A 15,821-nucleotide genomic window follows, 5' to 3' on the forward strand; every position below is an offset into this window, starting at 1 on the left:
TATCAATTAATTTGATATTTCTTTAATAATATACGCTTATAACTTTTTTCTAAAAACTTAAATACGTAGTGGTGTTTGATTTTTCTCTCGACATTTCGTTATAAGTTTTGTTAAAAACGAAATTGTACTCAAAATAAAGTATTTATTTGACATCATAAAACGCTATAGCGATAAACTAAACTGTTCTAATAGTTTGACTTTCTAAATAACATGCTTTATTAAACTAAATTGTTCTAATGGTTTGATTTCTAAATAACATGCTTTATTTTTCAAATCACGTTTGTTTTATATTATCATTTAATCGGTTTCGGTATAACGCGAAACACAACTTAAAAAAAAAACTTGTAAGAATTGAAGCAAGCCACGCTTCCGTGTGAATCCCAGTCTAACCCTAATTGCCCGAGACTACGCGTAACCGGAAATCACCAATCATTTTTGTCGCCGGAAAACTTCACCTTTCTATTAACATTTGAGCTATTGCTTCCACTGCTGTATTATTATACCTAATAAAAGATAAGACCTAATCTGTCTCTGAATCCCTGATACTCTCGCACAGCCGCAGAACCCTAAATCGCAGGTACCATTCTATTACTTGTGTATTTCATTCCTTATTTTCCTAGATTGTTACTTGTTTTGAAAACTTAACAAATTCAAGTTTGATCCAACAATTGGCTTGATTGATTACAGTAAAGTAATTTAAAATGTGTTTTACTGTTCACACACACCTCTATCCTAATGCACATCGGTTTTGCTATTCGTCACAGTAGAGTAGGCATTATGAGCAGGGTTCTCTAGGTTTAGTGAACAACAACACTGAACATCATCATTCATCAGCGACGCCCCAATCTCCACGTTCTCCGCTCCGCCACAAACCCCCCACCGGTACCGATTTGTTATCAAGAATCGTGCTTGCAAGAATCGTGAAGTGAAATTGAAGAATAGTGATTTGTTCTCAGGAAAAACGGTTATATTGTTTTCAAGAATCGTGCTTGCAAGGTACCGATTTGTTACTGTTATTGCTCAAATTATAGATCTGATTATTGTTGATGTATGATTTGAGTATAGTTGTCTGGATTTTATACGGTTGACTATTGGAATAATTATTTTTATTTGTTTTATTAACTGTTTATATCACTAGTAAATGATTATGATATGCTCTATTGTTTGCAAATATGTTCATTTATTTCGTATATTTTGGCATGATAGAATAAATATATATTGATCATATTATCATTATTCATTTGTTTCAGTTGTTATTTAATCTGGTAGAAAGTTTAAGCTTTTTGTCACCATGAGTTAGTGGTTTTTATGTATTCTGTTTGAATTTGTTTCAGTTACTTTATGACACCTATTTACAAGCCACAAATAAGAAAAGATAACAATGGAATCGAAAACAGTTTTTTTTTTTTTTCGAATGCTTATTGTTGTTGAAGATACCGTCGTTTCTATGATCCAACAAGTAGTCATAATAAGTGATTAGTGTATAGTAGTCATCAAGAGAACACAATACAGTTTCATATATCACACTTTGTAGACAATCAGTCTTGCTGTACAAAATTTGCAGACAAAATTTGCAATGCTGTACTAAATTTGTTTTTTTGTACAAAACCTGCTGTACGACATTTGCAGAAGAGTAAAAATGCTCATATTCTTGCTGTCACTGGCGAGGGCGGGATTTGGCAATCAGTCTTGGCACCAGTGATACTGTAAGTTTAAGTGGATCGGGTAATGGGTCAAAATGAGTAATTTTTTGGTACAAGTTACAATAGATGGGGTCGGCTCGAATCACTTTTTGTTCAGAAGTTTTATTTTTTTTAATAATAGTTAACGTGTCAAGTTTGATCACCAAAGTTATATTGTTAAAAAAAAAAAACTGACCCGACCCGACCCAAAACCTGTTCTGACCCAGACCCGTTTCGACCCGAACCAAAACAACCCTTTATTATAATTGACCCGTTTTGACCCATGACCCGACCCATTTTCCAGGTCTAATCTTACCCTCCATTTCTTTTTGTTGCTGCATTATGTTCTTCATCTATGTTAACTGCTGATATATATATATATATAGTGAAAGTGTAACTCAAATTAGAATAATGAAAAATAGATGATATGAGTTTCATTTATGAATTGACTTGATAATTGAACAATTTAAATTGATGCATTAGATTTTTACAACTTCAAATTCACCGGCCTGTATTTGGCTCCACTTGTAATGTTTAGTAGTTTTCTGTGTAAAATCAGCCAACAGTTGTTAATTTTATCTTACAAATTCGTGTCTAACAATTGCAATTTGTTGTTTTTTTATTTTACTAGGCGATGCATAATAGCCTGAAGCTGCAATGTTGACACAGTAGCTTTCAACAAGTCAAGATTACAAATTATGGTAAGGCTAAGATACCTGAAGCAAACTTCCATCAGGGCTCTTTTATCTCCTCTCAGTAGCAATGATGCCCTCTTCAGCTATTCAACGATAGCAGCAACCAATGGCGTTCTTTTAAATCCAATATATTCATCATCCTATTCATTACCCGTCAAGAAATTACACGCACAGGATGTGGTCGTAACATTCCAAGAATGGTTCAAGTCTAGAGGCAATCCTTTTCTCGACCGTATACTTGAAATATTATCATCTCAAACCAACGTCACTGAAACTGAAGATTTTGTTTCACAGCGTGAGGCAGCTGACGTAGCATTATCACGGCTTAATCTTCGTCTTACGGAATCACTCGTTCTTGATGTGTTATATTACGGGAAAGATGTTTTGTCTTGCTTAAAGTTCTTCGATTGGGCGGGTCGCCAACCTGGGTTTCACCACACCCGCGCTACGTTTAACGCCATTTTCAAGATTCTTTCGAAAGCGAAGTTAATGTCGTTGATGTTGGATTATTTGGATAACTATGCTAAGCATCGCGGCACTCATAAGACGAGCTATCATAACATTTTGGTGATGGGTTATGCTGTGGCGGGAAAACCCGAGATAGCGCTCCATCTGTTTGGCCGAATGCGTTACCAGGGTGTTGATTTAGATGATTTTGCGTATCACGTGCTTTTAAACGGGTTGGTAGAGGAGAATTGTTTCGATGGAGTTGAGTCGATTGCGAAACAGATTAAGATGCGTGGGTTTGAATCAGACGTGACTCATACGATATTGGTTAAGGGTTTTTGCAAGAAAAAGGAGTTTGATAAAGCAGAAGTGTATCTTCGTGGGGTGATAGACAGTGGGGCCAAGTTAAAAACCGGTGGCCGCATAGTTGGTGCTCTTGTTGACGGTTTATGTAAAAACGATCAGTTTGATAAAGCTGGGAAACTGGTGGATGAGTTTGGGGAATTTCACGTCTACGATATATGGATTCGAGAGCTTGTGCGGGCCCGAAAGTTAGATGGAGCTATGGAATTCTTGCAGAAGACAAACAACCCGGAATTTGCTGTTCGCTACGTCCCGGATGTTTTCCGTTACAACACATTGATATTACGGCTTTTGAGAGAAAACCGTCTTGAGGAAGTGTGTGATCTAATAATCGAGATGCGGGAAAACAATGTACCCCCAGATGAGCTAACCATGAATATCGTTTTGTGCTTTTTTTGCAAGGCGGGATTGGTTGACGTTGCACTTAGACTATATGATTCACGAGGGGATATCGGGTTATCGTTAAGTAGTATGACTCTTAATTATTTAATGAACACTCTTTGCGGTGACGGAAGTGTTGTCGATGCGTACCGCGTCTTAAAGAATTCGCTCGAGCAAGGGTATTTTCCGGGAAAAATGACGTTTTCGATCCTCGCTGATGCTTTATGCAAGCTGGAAAAGTTAGACATGATGAATGAGTTGTTTCTTGTAGCGTTAGAGAACAATATTGTTTTAAGCGATAGAGTTCATGAAAATTACATTAACGCCCTTTGTAGGACCGGTAGGGTGGAGGATGGGTTTTTTATACACGGGGAGCTTAATCGGCTTAATAAAGTTACATCCGGATATGCTTATAGTAGCTTGATAAACGGGTTTATTAAGTCGAATCGGGGAGATATTGCCACGAAACTACTAATTGAAATGCAAGAAAAAGGTCACACACCGTCCCGTAGGTTATTCACATTGGTTATAAAAAGCGTATGTGAGATGGAGAATCCCGAGAAACAATTCCAAAAGTTGTTGGAAATGCAGTTATCTCTTCGCGAACTCGATTGTGACGTTTTTAATATTTTCATTGAAGGAGTCGGTCGTGCTAAGAAACCCGACCTCGCAAGACAAATTTACGAGATGATGAAACGAAGCGGGATTAAACCGAATATGAGGTCAGACCTTTTATTGTTGAGAAGTTGTCTAGCAGGTGATAAAGTATCCGAGGCGCTAAATTTGTATTATGATATCATAAAGACAAGGAAACTAAGCAGGAAAATATTCAACGCGATGGTTGTCGGTCTTTGCAAGTCAAACAAGCCCGGACTTGCGTTGGGAGTGTTTTCAGAAGTTAGAGAGATGGAGAAGAAAAGTGTAAGACCGAGTCTCGAGTGTTACGAAGAACTTATTTACGCTTTATGCAAACATAAAAAGTATGAAAAAATCGTGCCTCTAGTCAACGATATGCTTGGTGTGGGCCGACCCCTTTCATCATTCATTGGTAACAATTTGCTTTTATGTTCAATAAAGGATCCAGAGTTATATGAGACATGGGTTGACTCGAGCCCCCCGTTTGACTCACCTGAGTCGGCTGAGTCATCTCCGATTTGGAGACTTGGGGAGCTTATTGGTTTGTTTTCCGAGCGTTTTAGAGAAGACTTGGATCCCGATGACTTGGAACAAGTAGTGAGAAACTGTTTTTCACTTGATGTATACTCTTATAATATGATCTTAAGGAAACTATGTATTAAACAAGTGGATGACGCTTCTAAGTTGTTTCAAAAGATATGGCAAAAGGGGTATGAACCGAATCAGTGGACGTATGAAACTATGGTGCATGGATTTTATAGAAATGGTCGGAAAACCGATTCTGAAATTTGGGTCGAGGAGATGTTACGTAGAGGGTATCAACCAAGCGAGTCTACAAAGTTGTTGCTTTAAAGACGAGCATAATTGCAGAAACGGATAAAAGGTACAAAAGTTTTTTTTTTTTTTTTTTTTTTTTATTGTAGCCTATAATTTATTCATGTTTGATCTTTCATTTATTTAAATATCAAATTAATAATATTAGATGGAATTGATTAGGCCTGGCAAAATTAACCCATTAATCTCATTTTGGGTCATAATAACAATTTCCTGGGCTGTTTTGGTTTTAGTGTTTAATTTTGATGGGTCAAAATCAACTGATGAAAAGGCAAGAACGGGTCAAGAGAAAAAAATAAACGGGTGAAACTGGGTTGAAGGGGTCCTTGAATTGCATCTGAAGAGTGAAGACTGAAATCATCTCTGTTCTCGATTGCATCTAAAATTATGGAAATCGCATCTAAACACTTTACCGATGTCTCTGAGCCATAATCTTCTTCTACATCGATCTCCTCTCTAACCCTAGAGCTAAACTTTTTGGTCTAATTTCTTCAAGCTTTACATCGATCTCATTTAAAAAATGTGCTCTACTTTTTTCCTCAATTTGTTGGTATAATCTCTAAAAATATGCTCCCTCTATTTTTTTCCTCGGAAAACCCTTGTGCACCAACTGTTTGTTGAATGAAAACAAAAGTGTTTTTTTAATCAATTTTCATCAAATGTTCTCTAGTTTGTCTTTAAGTTTGTTGGTAAATTCGATTTGAAGTATTTTGAGTAGATAAAAGTTTAAAAGGTCATAAACTTCATGATGTTTAAATGATTAAATTACTACACAGTACAGCCCTATGAATAATATTGCAACCTTATTAATATTGACTTGCTTTTTGTTCATCTTAAACCCAATCAAAACTGTTAAAAAAGCCTAAATGAGGAATTGAAAATGAGTATTTTTTAAAATGTTTTTATCTGCAGAAGTATCACAGCAAAGTGCAGAATTTTCCTAAGTGATACAACCGCTTATTGTTCTTCGATATTATGTTACTGTTTTTTTTTTTTTTGTTATGGGTCGCCTTATGACATAAATGATGAGATACAGACTTTATTGCATAGTAATATATTCGGGTTCCATGCAAATAAATAGGAATGAGATATATTTTAGATAATTGGGCCGACCTCACCTAATACTTTTAACGACACAAATGAAGTGTAAGTCGTAAGTCCTTTTAACAAATGATGGGTCAAAAAATTGCCCCTTGATGTACAATCTCTTTTGAAAAAACATTTTTTTAACTAACCCGACCCGAAACCCGTTCCGGCCCGAACCCGTTCCGACCCGAACCCATTTTGACCCGAACCAAAACAACCTTTTTTTTAATTGACCCGTTTTGACCCGAACCCGTTTTGGCCCATGACCCGACCCAACCCGACCCGTTTGCCAGGTCTAGAATTGATTGAAATGGAACTGATATTGTTTTGTGCATTTGAAGCCTTCATTTTGCTAAGGTTTGGAAGACATTATTAATGTCTATTTACACTGTAAGCATTCTTGACATGTTTCTTTTTGCAGTTACTTGGGGACCAAAAATTGTTATCTATATGCACGCGCTTTTCAAAGACAAACGGGTACCTGAAACCTGAGTAACACCAATGCGAGAAGAGAATTCGATTAGGAATTTAATAGTTTGACAAAAGGTCAACTGGCGTCATTGATACATGAGCATGTAAACCTTAAATTACACCATATTTTTGTGTTTTCAAAGATCTAAATTCTTCATATCGGAACATGGGTTGACTATAATGAAAAGTCAACTGTGATTTTTTTGGTTCAGTCTACTTACATTATGTTTTACTGACGCCTGTGTAATCATTTCCAGAGGATATTTGTTTTAAGATTGCTTAATAAAATTGTATCTACCTACTTATTGTGTCTTAATTTTTTAAGTTGTTTGGGATTGATTTTTTAAATGGCCAGTAACATAAGCTGCTTTGATCAATATTTTGAAGTTACTTATCTGAAAAAAAATATATATGTATATAACAATAAGGGTGGAGAGTGTGCCTTACTCGGCCACTCCTCGTTGAGTATGAAACGGCTGATGAGGGCAATAAGATTGCTGGTCAAAACTGCAGCTATCGTTAAAGGGGAATGTACAACTGCTGCCAAGAGTAAAACTACTAGTTTCAGAAACAACAATTGTTCTTATACCAGTTGTGTAGTTCTTTTTTTTAACGGCCAACTAAAACTTATTATATAATACACGTCGGTCAACATAAACGTTCACTCGACATGGAATACATCCACCAAACAGAAAGAAACAACATACAAGTTACTCGGCCATAGATGTGATATCAAAACTATACCAATCTTCCCATGACATATTTGAACGCTTTGCTCTATTCTCTACCCATAGGAAACTAAACGCCTTTATCTGCTCTTTTATCCTTAGAATGTTCGGTTGTTTATGATGAAATGCAACCTCGTTTTGTGACTTCCATAGAACCCAAAGCATAACCCGTATGATAGACAATTATTTTCCACCACTTGGCCGACCTCCTATTTTCATTTGAATAACCGGTTTTATCCTGCACCAACCCACCAAAAAGTACCAGACCTGCTGTACCAGACTACATCCCACAAAACTGTCTTGTCTTGGTCTAAAGCAGCGCAAATCAGGAAGTTGTATGTTTTTGCGAGCAAGCTCCATAGTCGTAGGCAACATGTTTTGGACCAAGTCACAAAGTTTACCTTCATAGGCACCCAACCGTTCCAAGTGAAACCTAAGCCCAAACCAGACAAAAAAAGTTTTTTGCTCCATCAAACGTCTGACACTAAATGCCTAGACGACTCGGGTTTCCAAATCCACCCATGATCCCCCTCCCCAAATGCAAAAGAACTAACCGTCAGAGAGTTTCGTCTGCCTGCTTGGGTCCACCAGCGTTGTAATCCCGTTTTCCGAGATCCCTGCATTCTTAGTCGAAACAAGTTTGGACATTTTATGGATAACGGCTCCTCATAAATCCACCCCCCCCCCCCCCAACACCAGAAAATCAATCCCCAAGACCTCAAAATCATTAGTATTTTTACCAGTGTTTTAAAAACAGGTAAATACCGGCCGGTTATACCGAACCGGTACCGGATGCAAATCCGGTATGAAACACCGCGGTAAATAAGTAAAACGGCATAAGATTCGTACCGGCGGTAAAATCCGGTATACCGGTTTGAACCGTAATACCGGTACTGGCCCATGGTTATTTTGGTTTGGGTTTTTAGTATTCTAGAGCTTCATCAGATACATATACCATCGATCAACATTCAAAACCATCATCACTTACGGTTCATCACTTCATCCACAAGATTCAGGTCCTTCTTCATCGGTTCATCACTCCATCTTCATCATGCTTCCAGTTCCATCTTCATCGGTAATTTTGCTTATTTCAGTAAAATAATCTGAGAGTAAATAGATCTACAAGTGGGCAAAAAGTGAAAGACTTGAAGCAATTCGATGTATCTCACTCTCTCTCCATATGTATGTATGTATGTCTATACGGGTAAAGCAATGTTATGTGAAAGATTGGATTTTAAAACTTGAAAAAGAAAGAGAACATGATATAGTTATATTATAATTTATGGAGTAGGATCAAATACAAACTGTAAGAACCTTTTAAAAAGTGTCACGTGGCATCCAACCAATTATAAAGAAATGATAAAATAATATCATAAATAATATCAACTAGAATTTAGGACCCATGTTTTGTTGCGGGGCCGTTAAACAAAACAAAATGTAAATGCAAACACGTTGAACCGCACATACGAATTATGACGTGTTAACTTGCCAAAAATAGACCAAAATATAAAACATATAAAAACAAAGTTGACTCTGAATCCGCCCGTTGCGAAAGACCTATTAAATCGCAAAAATAGACGTAATAACGTTGACCCACTTACACGTGTTACTACATGTTAATTTGCAAAGTTTATCATCGTAAAAATTCGTAAAAAAATAACTAAGTCAGAAAAAAAAGCTACGTATAAAAGCAAATAAAATAATAATAAAAAATAACACAAATATAATAAAAATATGATTAATGGATGGTTAAATGATAATATACTAATACATTATATTAACTCTTGTATATGATGTGTTCTCATATGTGTTACCTTATACTAATTAACCAATTATGTGCATCATCTTATACCAATAAACCAATGAATGGAAAGAAAATTGAATAGTAATTTAGTGATGTGGAGCAAATTTGTAAATTAATATAGGGGAAATATATAATTATAATTAAAATTAAAATTTTATTGAAAACTGATCTATATTCAAACTAAAGTATCTAAAAAATAATGATGATCGATGTATTCGGTTCTTCATCCAGAGAATTCAGACTATTTGCACTCTCCGTTCAATACTTGCATGAGTAAAACAGTGAATACCCATTTTTTGTAAAGCTTTTATAAAACCATGTTTGAACGATTGGTATTTAAGAACAACCCTTCTCTAAAAAAAAGTCGTCAAAACGACTTAAGTCTCTAAACCACACACGTCATTTTCGGTATGTCCTTTTGTTTGCATGTGATTTTTAAAAAAATGTTTTTATTTGTTTTTGTTTTATGTCTTCGGGGTACATACATGAGGTGCATTACCTGTAATTCACACATGTGAAAACAACATGAAAGATATTTTACATGATCGCGGGAATTTGACCAGTGTCGGTTAGGTTTGTTATAGATACATGCACTTGGTATATAAATCAACACATGTTTTACATCTACCGAAAATGAAAAAAAAAACACTGGTACCGACAACGATATTGTCCGCACGGTATCAATCACTTCAGATCGTCACGGTATTGGTAATGATATCCGTTTGTAATCGCAAACAGAGTTGTATAAATAAAAATATCAGAACCCGGAACCATAAAAATAAATACAAGTACATATACCAATCTTGTTCAGTAGGATACGTCAGTTTATCGAAAGAAAAAAACAATAAATATAAGTACCGGTACCGATACCGATGTTGTTCGGTCGGTTTCGATTTGGTTAACTACAATAGCGGCAGAAAACTCATTACCAAACAGAAACCATACAAATGAGTACATGTACAGGTACCGATGTTATTCGGTACGATGGGTAACGATACGATGTCAATATATCAAAAGCAAAAACAATATAAATAAATATTGGTACCAATACATATATTATTCAGTCGGTTTCAGTTGTTTTTTGGTACGGCAGGGCCACAATATCCGTTTCAATAAAATTTATTGTAACACCTCGAAAATTTGTGTTCAATATATAAACGACACGTGTCATGTAAGACAAAAGCATTATAAACCCGGATTTAGTTAAAGATGTATGGCAGGATTTTGAACATGTCGACATGTTAATTTACACCTCTGAACGACTTCATTATGAATCCCAAGACCCTAATATGAATAATAAACTTCTAGTATACCTTTAAATCCGGTGATTACTAACGATGATAGATTCCTAATTGCAAGAATAGGATCCTATGAAATAATGCACGATAAACCTTCGTTTATGAATTCCAATATAGTTCAAACCAATGACACAACATGATAGGGTAGACACAACTGTTCAAGCATGGGTTAAAGGCATCATACTGATAATTCATGGCCAGAAATCATCATGCATAAGTTGCCCTTTCAAAGCTAGAGAGGTTAAATTTTTTTGCCTTCTGGTGAAGGCTTACGGACCGTAAAGGTGCTGCCTTACAGTCCGTAAGGAGTGTCCATCGACAGAAAGTTGGCAGTTGGCTGTTATAAACGTTTTAACCGACTTGAATAAGATATTTTCACTTCATGGGCGACCCCTAACTGCTCCTAGGCACTAGGGACACTTGTGGATGATCCATGATCAGTTGTAGCATGATTTGTCATGATCTTAATGGATCAAAGGCACTATATAAAGCCACAATGTTGCAACATTCTTGCATTCATTCCATCTGCATTTGTGAAGACTTCTGGAGTTCCAAAGCAGACCCAAGTCATCCTTAATAGTGTATAGGACTTCTGTAAGTATGCTTAACCTTTCCTAATTGAGTTTTACTTAGTTATTAGCTTAAAAGTCAAACCGTCGTAATTAACGTTTGACTTATCAATTAATCACTAGTGGTTCAATGTTTAGTCGAATCAAAGATAGTTATAAGTTGGTAATTATGTGGGCATTAAACCCTTAAAAGGGCACCCTCTGATTCCCACTCTAACTAGATCAAATGTCGGGTCAAAGTTGTTTAGAAAAAGTCAACAGAATGCTAATTTTCGAATTAACGCGTAATTAACAATGTAGAAGACGTGTAACCTATTTTATCACTCATATAACTTGGTAACAAGTATAAGAACTGGTCTAAGCTTGTTTGGTCCGACAATTTTCTGATTATAACCCGGTTCGGAACCGAAAGTCGCAAAACTTTGACTTTTGCTTTGACTTCAGTTCTGACCCGATTTTGTATGATTTAGATATGCCTTAGAGCTTCCTTAGGACCTAGTTACATAATGGTTTAACCCTCTGTGATTGGTTCGTTGATTGTCCATTTCATTTGCACGTTTCCGTTACTTGCTTAATGTTGACCATAACGCTCTTTTGACCATAAAACAAGAATTTTGGATATGTGAAAGGACCGTACTCTTTGTTACTGCTTTATAAACATGTACCTAAATTTTCACATCAGTTCGAGGTCCAGAATAGGAGTTATGCTAAATAGCGCATTTAAGAAACTTTTTGTTAATTAAACGACGCACTTAGCATAAAGCCTATCTAAACCCAACTTTTGGCACCAAACCTTTTACCCACTGATATAATATAACATTTTGAGATTTTTTAAAGATTTTTAAGTATTTTTAACCTGCTCATAACCTAAGGTTATGGCCTTGACTTGGTAAATACCGATTATACCCTTTCGGGCATAAAACGAGTTCTACAAAGTATATTGACACGAATCCAATTGCTACTGATTTTATATAATAAATAAAGTATTTTGAACTATATAACCTGATCAGAAAACTCAGATTTCCTGTATAACCCGGAAATCGCTTAAAATAGTCTTTTAAGTGTAATTAAACGCATAATTTGGGTTTAAAACCATTTTGTCATGTAAAGCTTATTACCTACTTGTAACACCCCGTGTTTTCCCAAAAGTCAAAGTCAGAGTCAAGTGTTGACTGTTATTGGAATTAAAGATAAATAAAGATTAATTTCATTTTAGTTTCATTTTGATTTTCATATTATTTGGAGTAAGTGTTGTATAATCAAACTAATCGACCAATAATCGAACTGTGAATCAACGACCGACTGTGAATGATAGGAAGTAACAATGCAATAAAGCTAGTCAATCAATAATCAAGCTAATCAAATCAATCATCAAACTCAAGTGTGGGGATTTTAGTACTTTTTATACGTGTGTGTGTGCCTTATGTGTTACTTGTGCATGTTTACTTTTGTGTTAAAGTGTGTGGTGAATCAATCAAAATCAATCAAGACTCAAAGGTGAATCAAACTCAATGGATATCGAACCCGAAATGGTTGTAAGGATGCTTGTATGTTAGATATAGTAGTTGGGACTAAAAGTAATTTGATTAGGAATTCTATCATCCTCAAATCATCGTTCATCGAAGTCGAAATATCAAAAATCGTCGCGAAACACTCAAAACCAGGCAAGCCGATCGAACAGGGCAACCTGATCGAACAGGCTAGCCGATCGAACAGGGCAACCTGATCGAACAGGCTAGCCGATCGAACAGGGCAACCTGATCGAACAGGCTAGCCGATCGAACAGGCTGTTCGATCGGGCAGCTGCTCGATCAGGGATGCTGTTCGATCAGCTGACCCTTTCCTCTTTTGGAAGCCTATAAATAGGGCTGTCCTTGTCAAACTTTCCACTTTTGGAAAAGCTCTGACCGACCAGCCTCTTCTTCTCACTAAATCTCAGATTTCTCTCAAACCGGTAAGTATTTCGCTCTAATCCTTGTACGTTTTTGTTCATTAATCGATTCTACATCTTTCTATCTTTCAAAACTTGGATTTCAACCATGAAATCACCAAGATCTAGGTGTTCTTGAGTGATGTCATCATGGTGTTCTTGGTGTTCATCAAGAACTTCATGTTCTTGACTTCATTCAACCATGAATAAGCTAGATCTAACCGATTTCCACATCAATAACTTAAAATCTACCAAAGATCTTAACATTTCACGGTGGAAAAGGATTGGAAGATGGGTTTTCATCTATCTTTCAACTCTTTTACGCTCAAAAAGGGTGAAAACGAGACTTGAACCGATTTACAAATCAACCTAAACAAACACATGGTTCAAGATTCGGGTTTTACCGAGAGATATACCGATTTCGGGTAGAACGTTAAACTTAAGTTCCAAACCGCCTCTGGCCGAGCTTGGGTGATTCCTGCTCGAGTCAGTAGACTAAGTAGGGACTTCAGCTTTGTGGTTCAACTCGTAGTCAAAATATCTCTAAAACATCAACAATTAACGGGAATAACCAAGTGTTAAGTGATAGGTTAACCGAATCGAGTAGCTGGCCGAACGGCTAGGCTGTTCGATCGAACAGCCCAACCGAACGACTATGCCAGCCGATCGACTAGGCTAACCGATCGACTAGCACTTAGTCCCACAAACTCATGAAGTGTAGTATTGACGAGGTACTGTTCGATCGACTACGCCACTCGATTGTAATCATTACTGCTCGAATCATGAGATACTATACTTCAAAACACTTAGACTTTTCGAAACATTGTAATGTCACCCGATCGAACATGCCAACCGATCGAGTGACATATTTGAAAACAATGAAGTGCTAGCCGATCGGTTGGGCTAACCGATCGAACAGCTGTTCGATTGGCCAACTTGAAAGGTAGTACAAACCATCATACACAAACACATCCTTCACATCAAAGGAAGAAACAATCCACTTGAAGGAACCAGCCGATCGAGCCAGCCGACCGATCGAATGGATGTTCGAACGGACTTTCAAACCAATCGAATGGCCTACTCGATCCAAGTACATTGTTTACTTTTCCGCGTTACTCATCGTTGTGTTATCGAACTATTCAGGCTAACCTATTCTCAGTGCTCCATTCAATCCACAACCAACCACTGTGAGTATACTCGACCCCTTTTTGCTTTCAGCACTTTTGGGTGTTACATACGTAATCTATCAAATTCACAAACAACACAAACTATTTGAACGCTAACCTACTTGCATGTATTACTTGTCTAAATGATTGCTGTTTATTATGTTTACACGTGGAGTGCTATCTACCTGCTTTAGCAACATAGTACTATAGTTTGGACTCAGCACCCGTTCACACGGGGGTTGCTAAGGACAATTACTTGCATGGATTACGGTGGTAATCATGTATTGCGAACTGTCTCGGACAGTCAACTTGAAGTCATTGGTATCGATGGTCCCATGTTGATAATTTACATGCATCGTTTGCCCTTGTGTACGTGCTTGGTTATGCGTAAACTTTTCGAACTTTATATGCTATATCAAACTTGTGTACTCACCTTTACATTATATGTATTGACTTTTATTTTAACGTATGTGACAGGTGTTTAAGCTACTAGCGTGCTAGGGAAGCGAGGCAATAATAAGCTTCTAGGAGCCTGTGACCTTAGGACAGTGTCCACATACCTGCTCCAGGGTCATAATTATCTGTAGATCTTGTACTGGCACCTGTAGTCAGTAAGGTCTACAGTTAGCCGTCTAGAAGTCTTAAAACAATATTTTAATTCGGTCTGTAATAATTAAGAAATTGAGTTGTCGGAACAGTTCCCATATTGTTTAGTTGATTTCTATGATAACTTGTTATTATTTGGGACACGGTATGGGACGTGTTATATAACTGAATTGTATGATAGTTGTTGTGGAAACTTCTGAACAATCTGTTTCGCTCAGTGCCGCGCCCCGATGATTCCGCCATCGGTTGGGGTGTGACAGATTGGTATCAGAGCCATAACTATAGGGAATTAGGTTAGACACGATCTAGTCCGGATCGCTGTCTTAGAGACCTAGACTATAGTTAGGAACCAAGAGACCAAGTTTATGTGCTTATTTTATGTTGTTTCCTTCTATTCTATCATTACATCCGAACTCCGAGCCAAATTTTGTAATTTGGACGGGATTAGGAGTGAAACCCGCGAATTCCTGCCTAAATTACAAATTTTTGCCAATTATTTTGTGCAATTTTCTATCAACAAACGGGGGAGAATTATACCAAATCAGGGCTGAAACCCGTAATTTGATGAAAATTTTCCTCTAAAATTTTCTTAAAACAAGGAAGGAATTGCTGAGCTAGGGGTGAAACCCTAACCTTGGCAGTTATTCCGACTTTATTTTATCTCGCCAAGGCAATTGACGGACTCCAACGACCTGAACTCACGAGTATGGCCTAGAATGCGCATGCATAATGCCCAAGAATCGAGGCAGAAACATGTCCCCTAGAGTCGAAAGTGACGACAAGTCAACTGTGAATAGTTAAATTGCCATGGTTAGTCAAAGTCTAGTAGCCGCAGACAATCCATTTCCGATTTTGAGTGTTGCTTCGTTGATTTTATGTGATTTACCTGTTTACGTGTTTTAAGATTCGTTGGTTACTCCATTTGTTATCAATCTGCGTGACCTTTGTTGCTATCCTATCTCGATTCAATTCCCTGTTGATGTGATCTAAACGAAACCAGTATGTTATGCTACGCTATACGACTAAGTTAGACGATACAATGTGATGCTATCCGATACGCAAAACGAACGACACTCGACTTGTGGCTATAGGTTTCTGTTTTCTGACTACCTCTGTGATAAAATT

The 15,821-nt window shown here is 37.0% G+C and overlaps 1 protein-coding gene across 4 annotated transcripts; it reads left to right on the forward strand.

Annotated features, from left to right (window-relative positions):
* The first annotated feature begins 349 nt into the window (after positions 1-349).
* Positions 350-6,896, forward strand: LOC110912903 (pentatricopeptide repeat-containing protein At1g71210, mitochondrial). 4 transcript variants are annotated; one of them, XM_022157733.2, is made up of 5 exons: positions 350-577; positions 765-996; positions 1,630-1,706; positions 2,314-5,087; positions 6,546-6,896. In XM_022157733.2, the coding sequence occupies exon 4, from the start codon at positions 2,381-2,383 to the stop codon at positions 5,054-5,056; it is 2,676 nt and encodes an 891-aa protein (XP_022013425.1). In that variant the 5' UTR covers positions 350-577; positions 765-996; positions 1,630-1,706; positions 2,314-2,380; the 3' UTR covers positions 5,057-5,087; positions 6,546-6,896. The 4 variants fall into 4 exon arrangements, with proteins under 4 accessions (XP_022013425.1, XP_022013424.1, XP_022013426.1 ...); XM_022157732.2 differs by lacking the exon at positions 1,630-1,706; XM_022157734.2 differs by lacking the exon at positions 1,630-1,706 and having other exon boundaries at positions 768-996.
* The last annotated feature ends 8,925 nt before the right edge of the window (positions 6,897-15,821 follow it).

This window comes from Helianthus annuus, chromosome 15 (genome assembly GCF_002127325.2).
Source record: "Helianthus annuus cultivar XRQ/B chromosome 15, HanXRQr2.0-SUNRISE, whole genome shotgun sequence".
In the NCBI taxonomy this organism is placed as follows: domain Eukaryota; kingdom Viridiplantae; phylum Streptophyta; class Magnoliopsida; order Asterales; family Asteraceae; genus Helianthus; species Helianthus annuus.

Bases quoted from the DNA above. Each gene is read 5' to 3' on its own strand.
- LOC110912903 (XM_022157733.2), top strand. From the start codon at position 2,381: ATGGTAAGGCTAAGATACCTGAAGCAAACTTCCATCAGGGCTCTTTTA.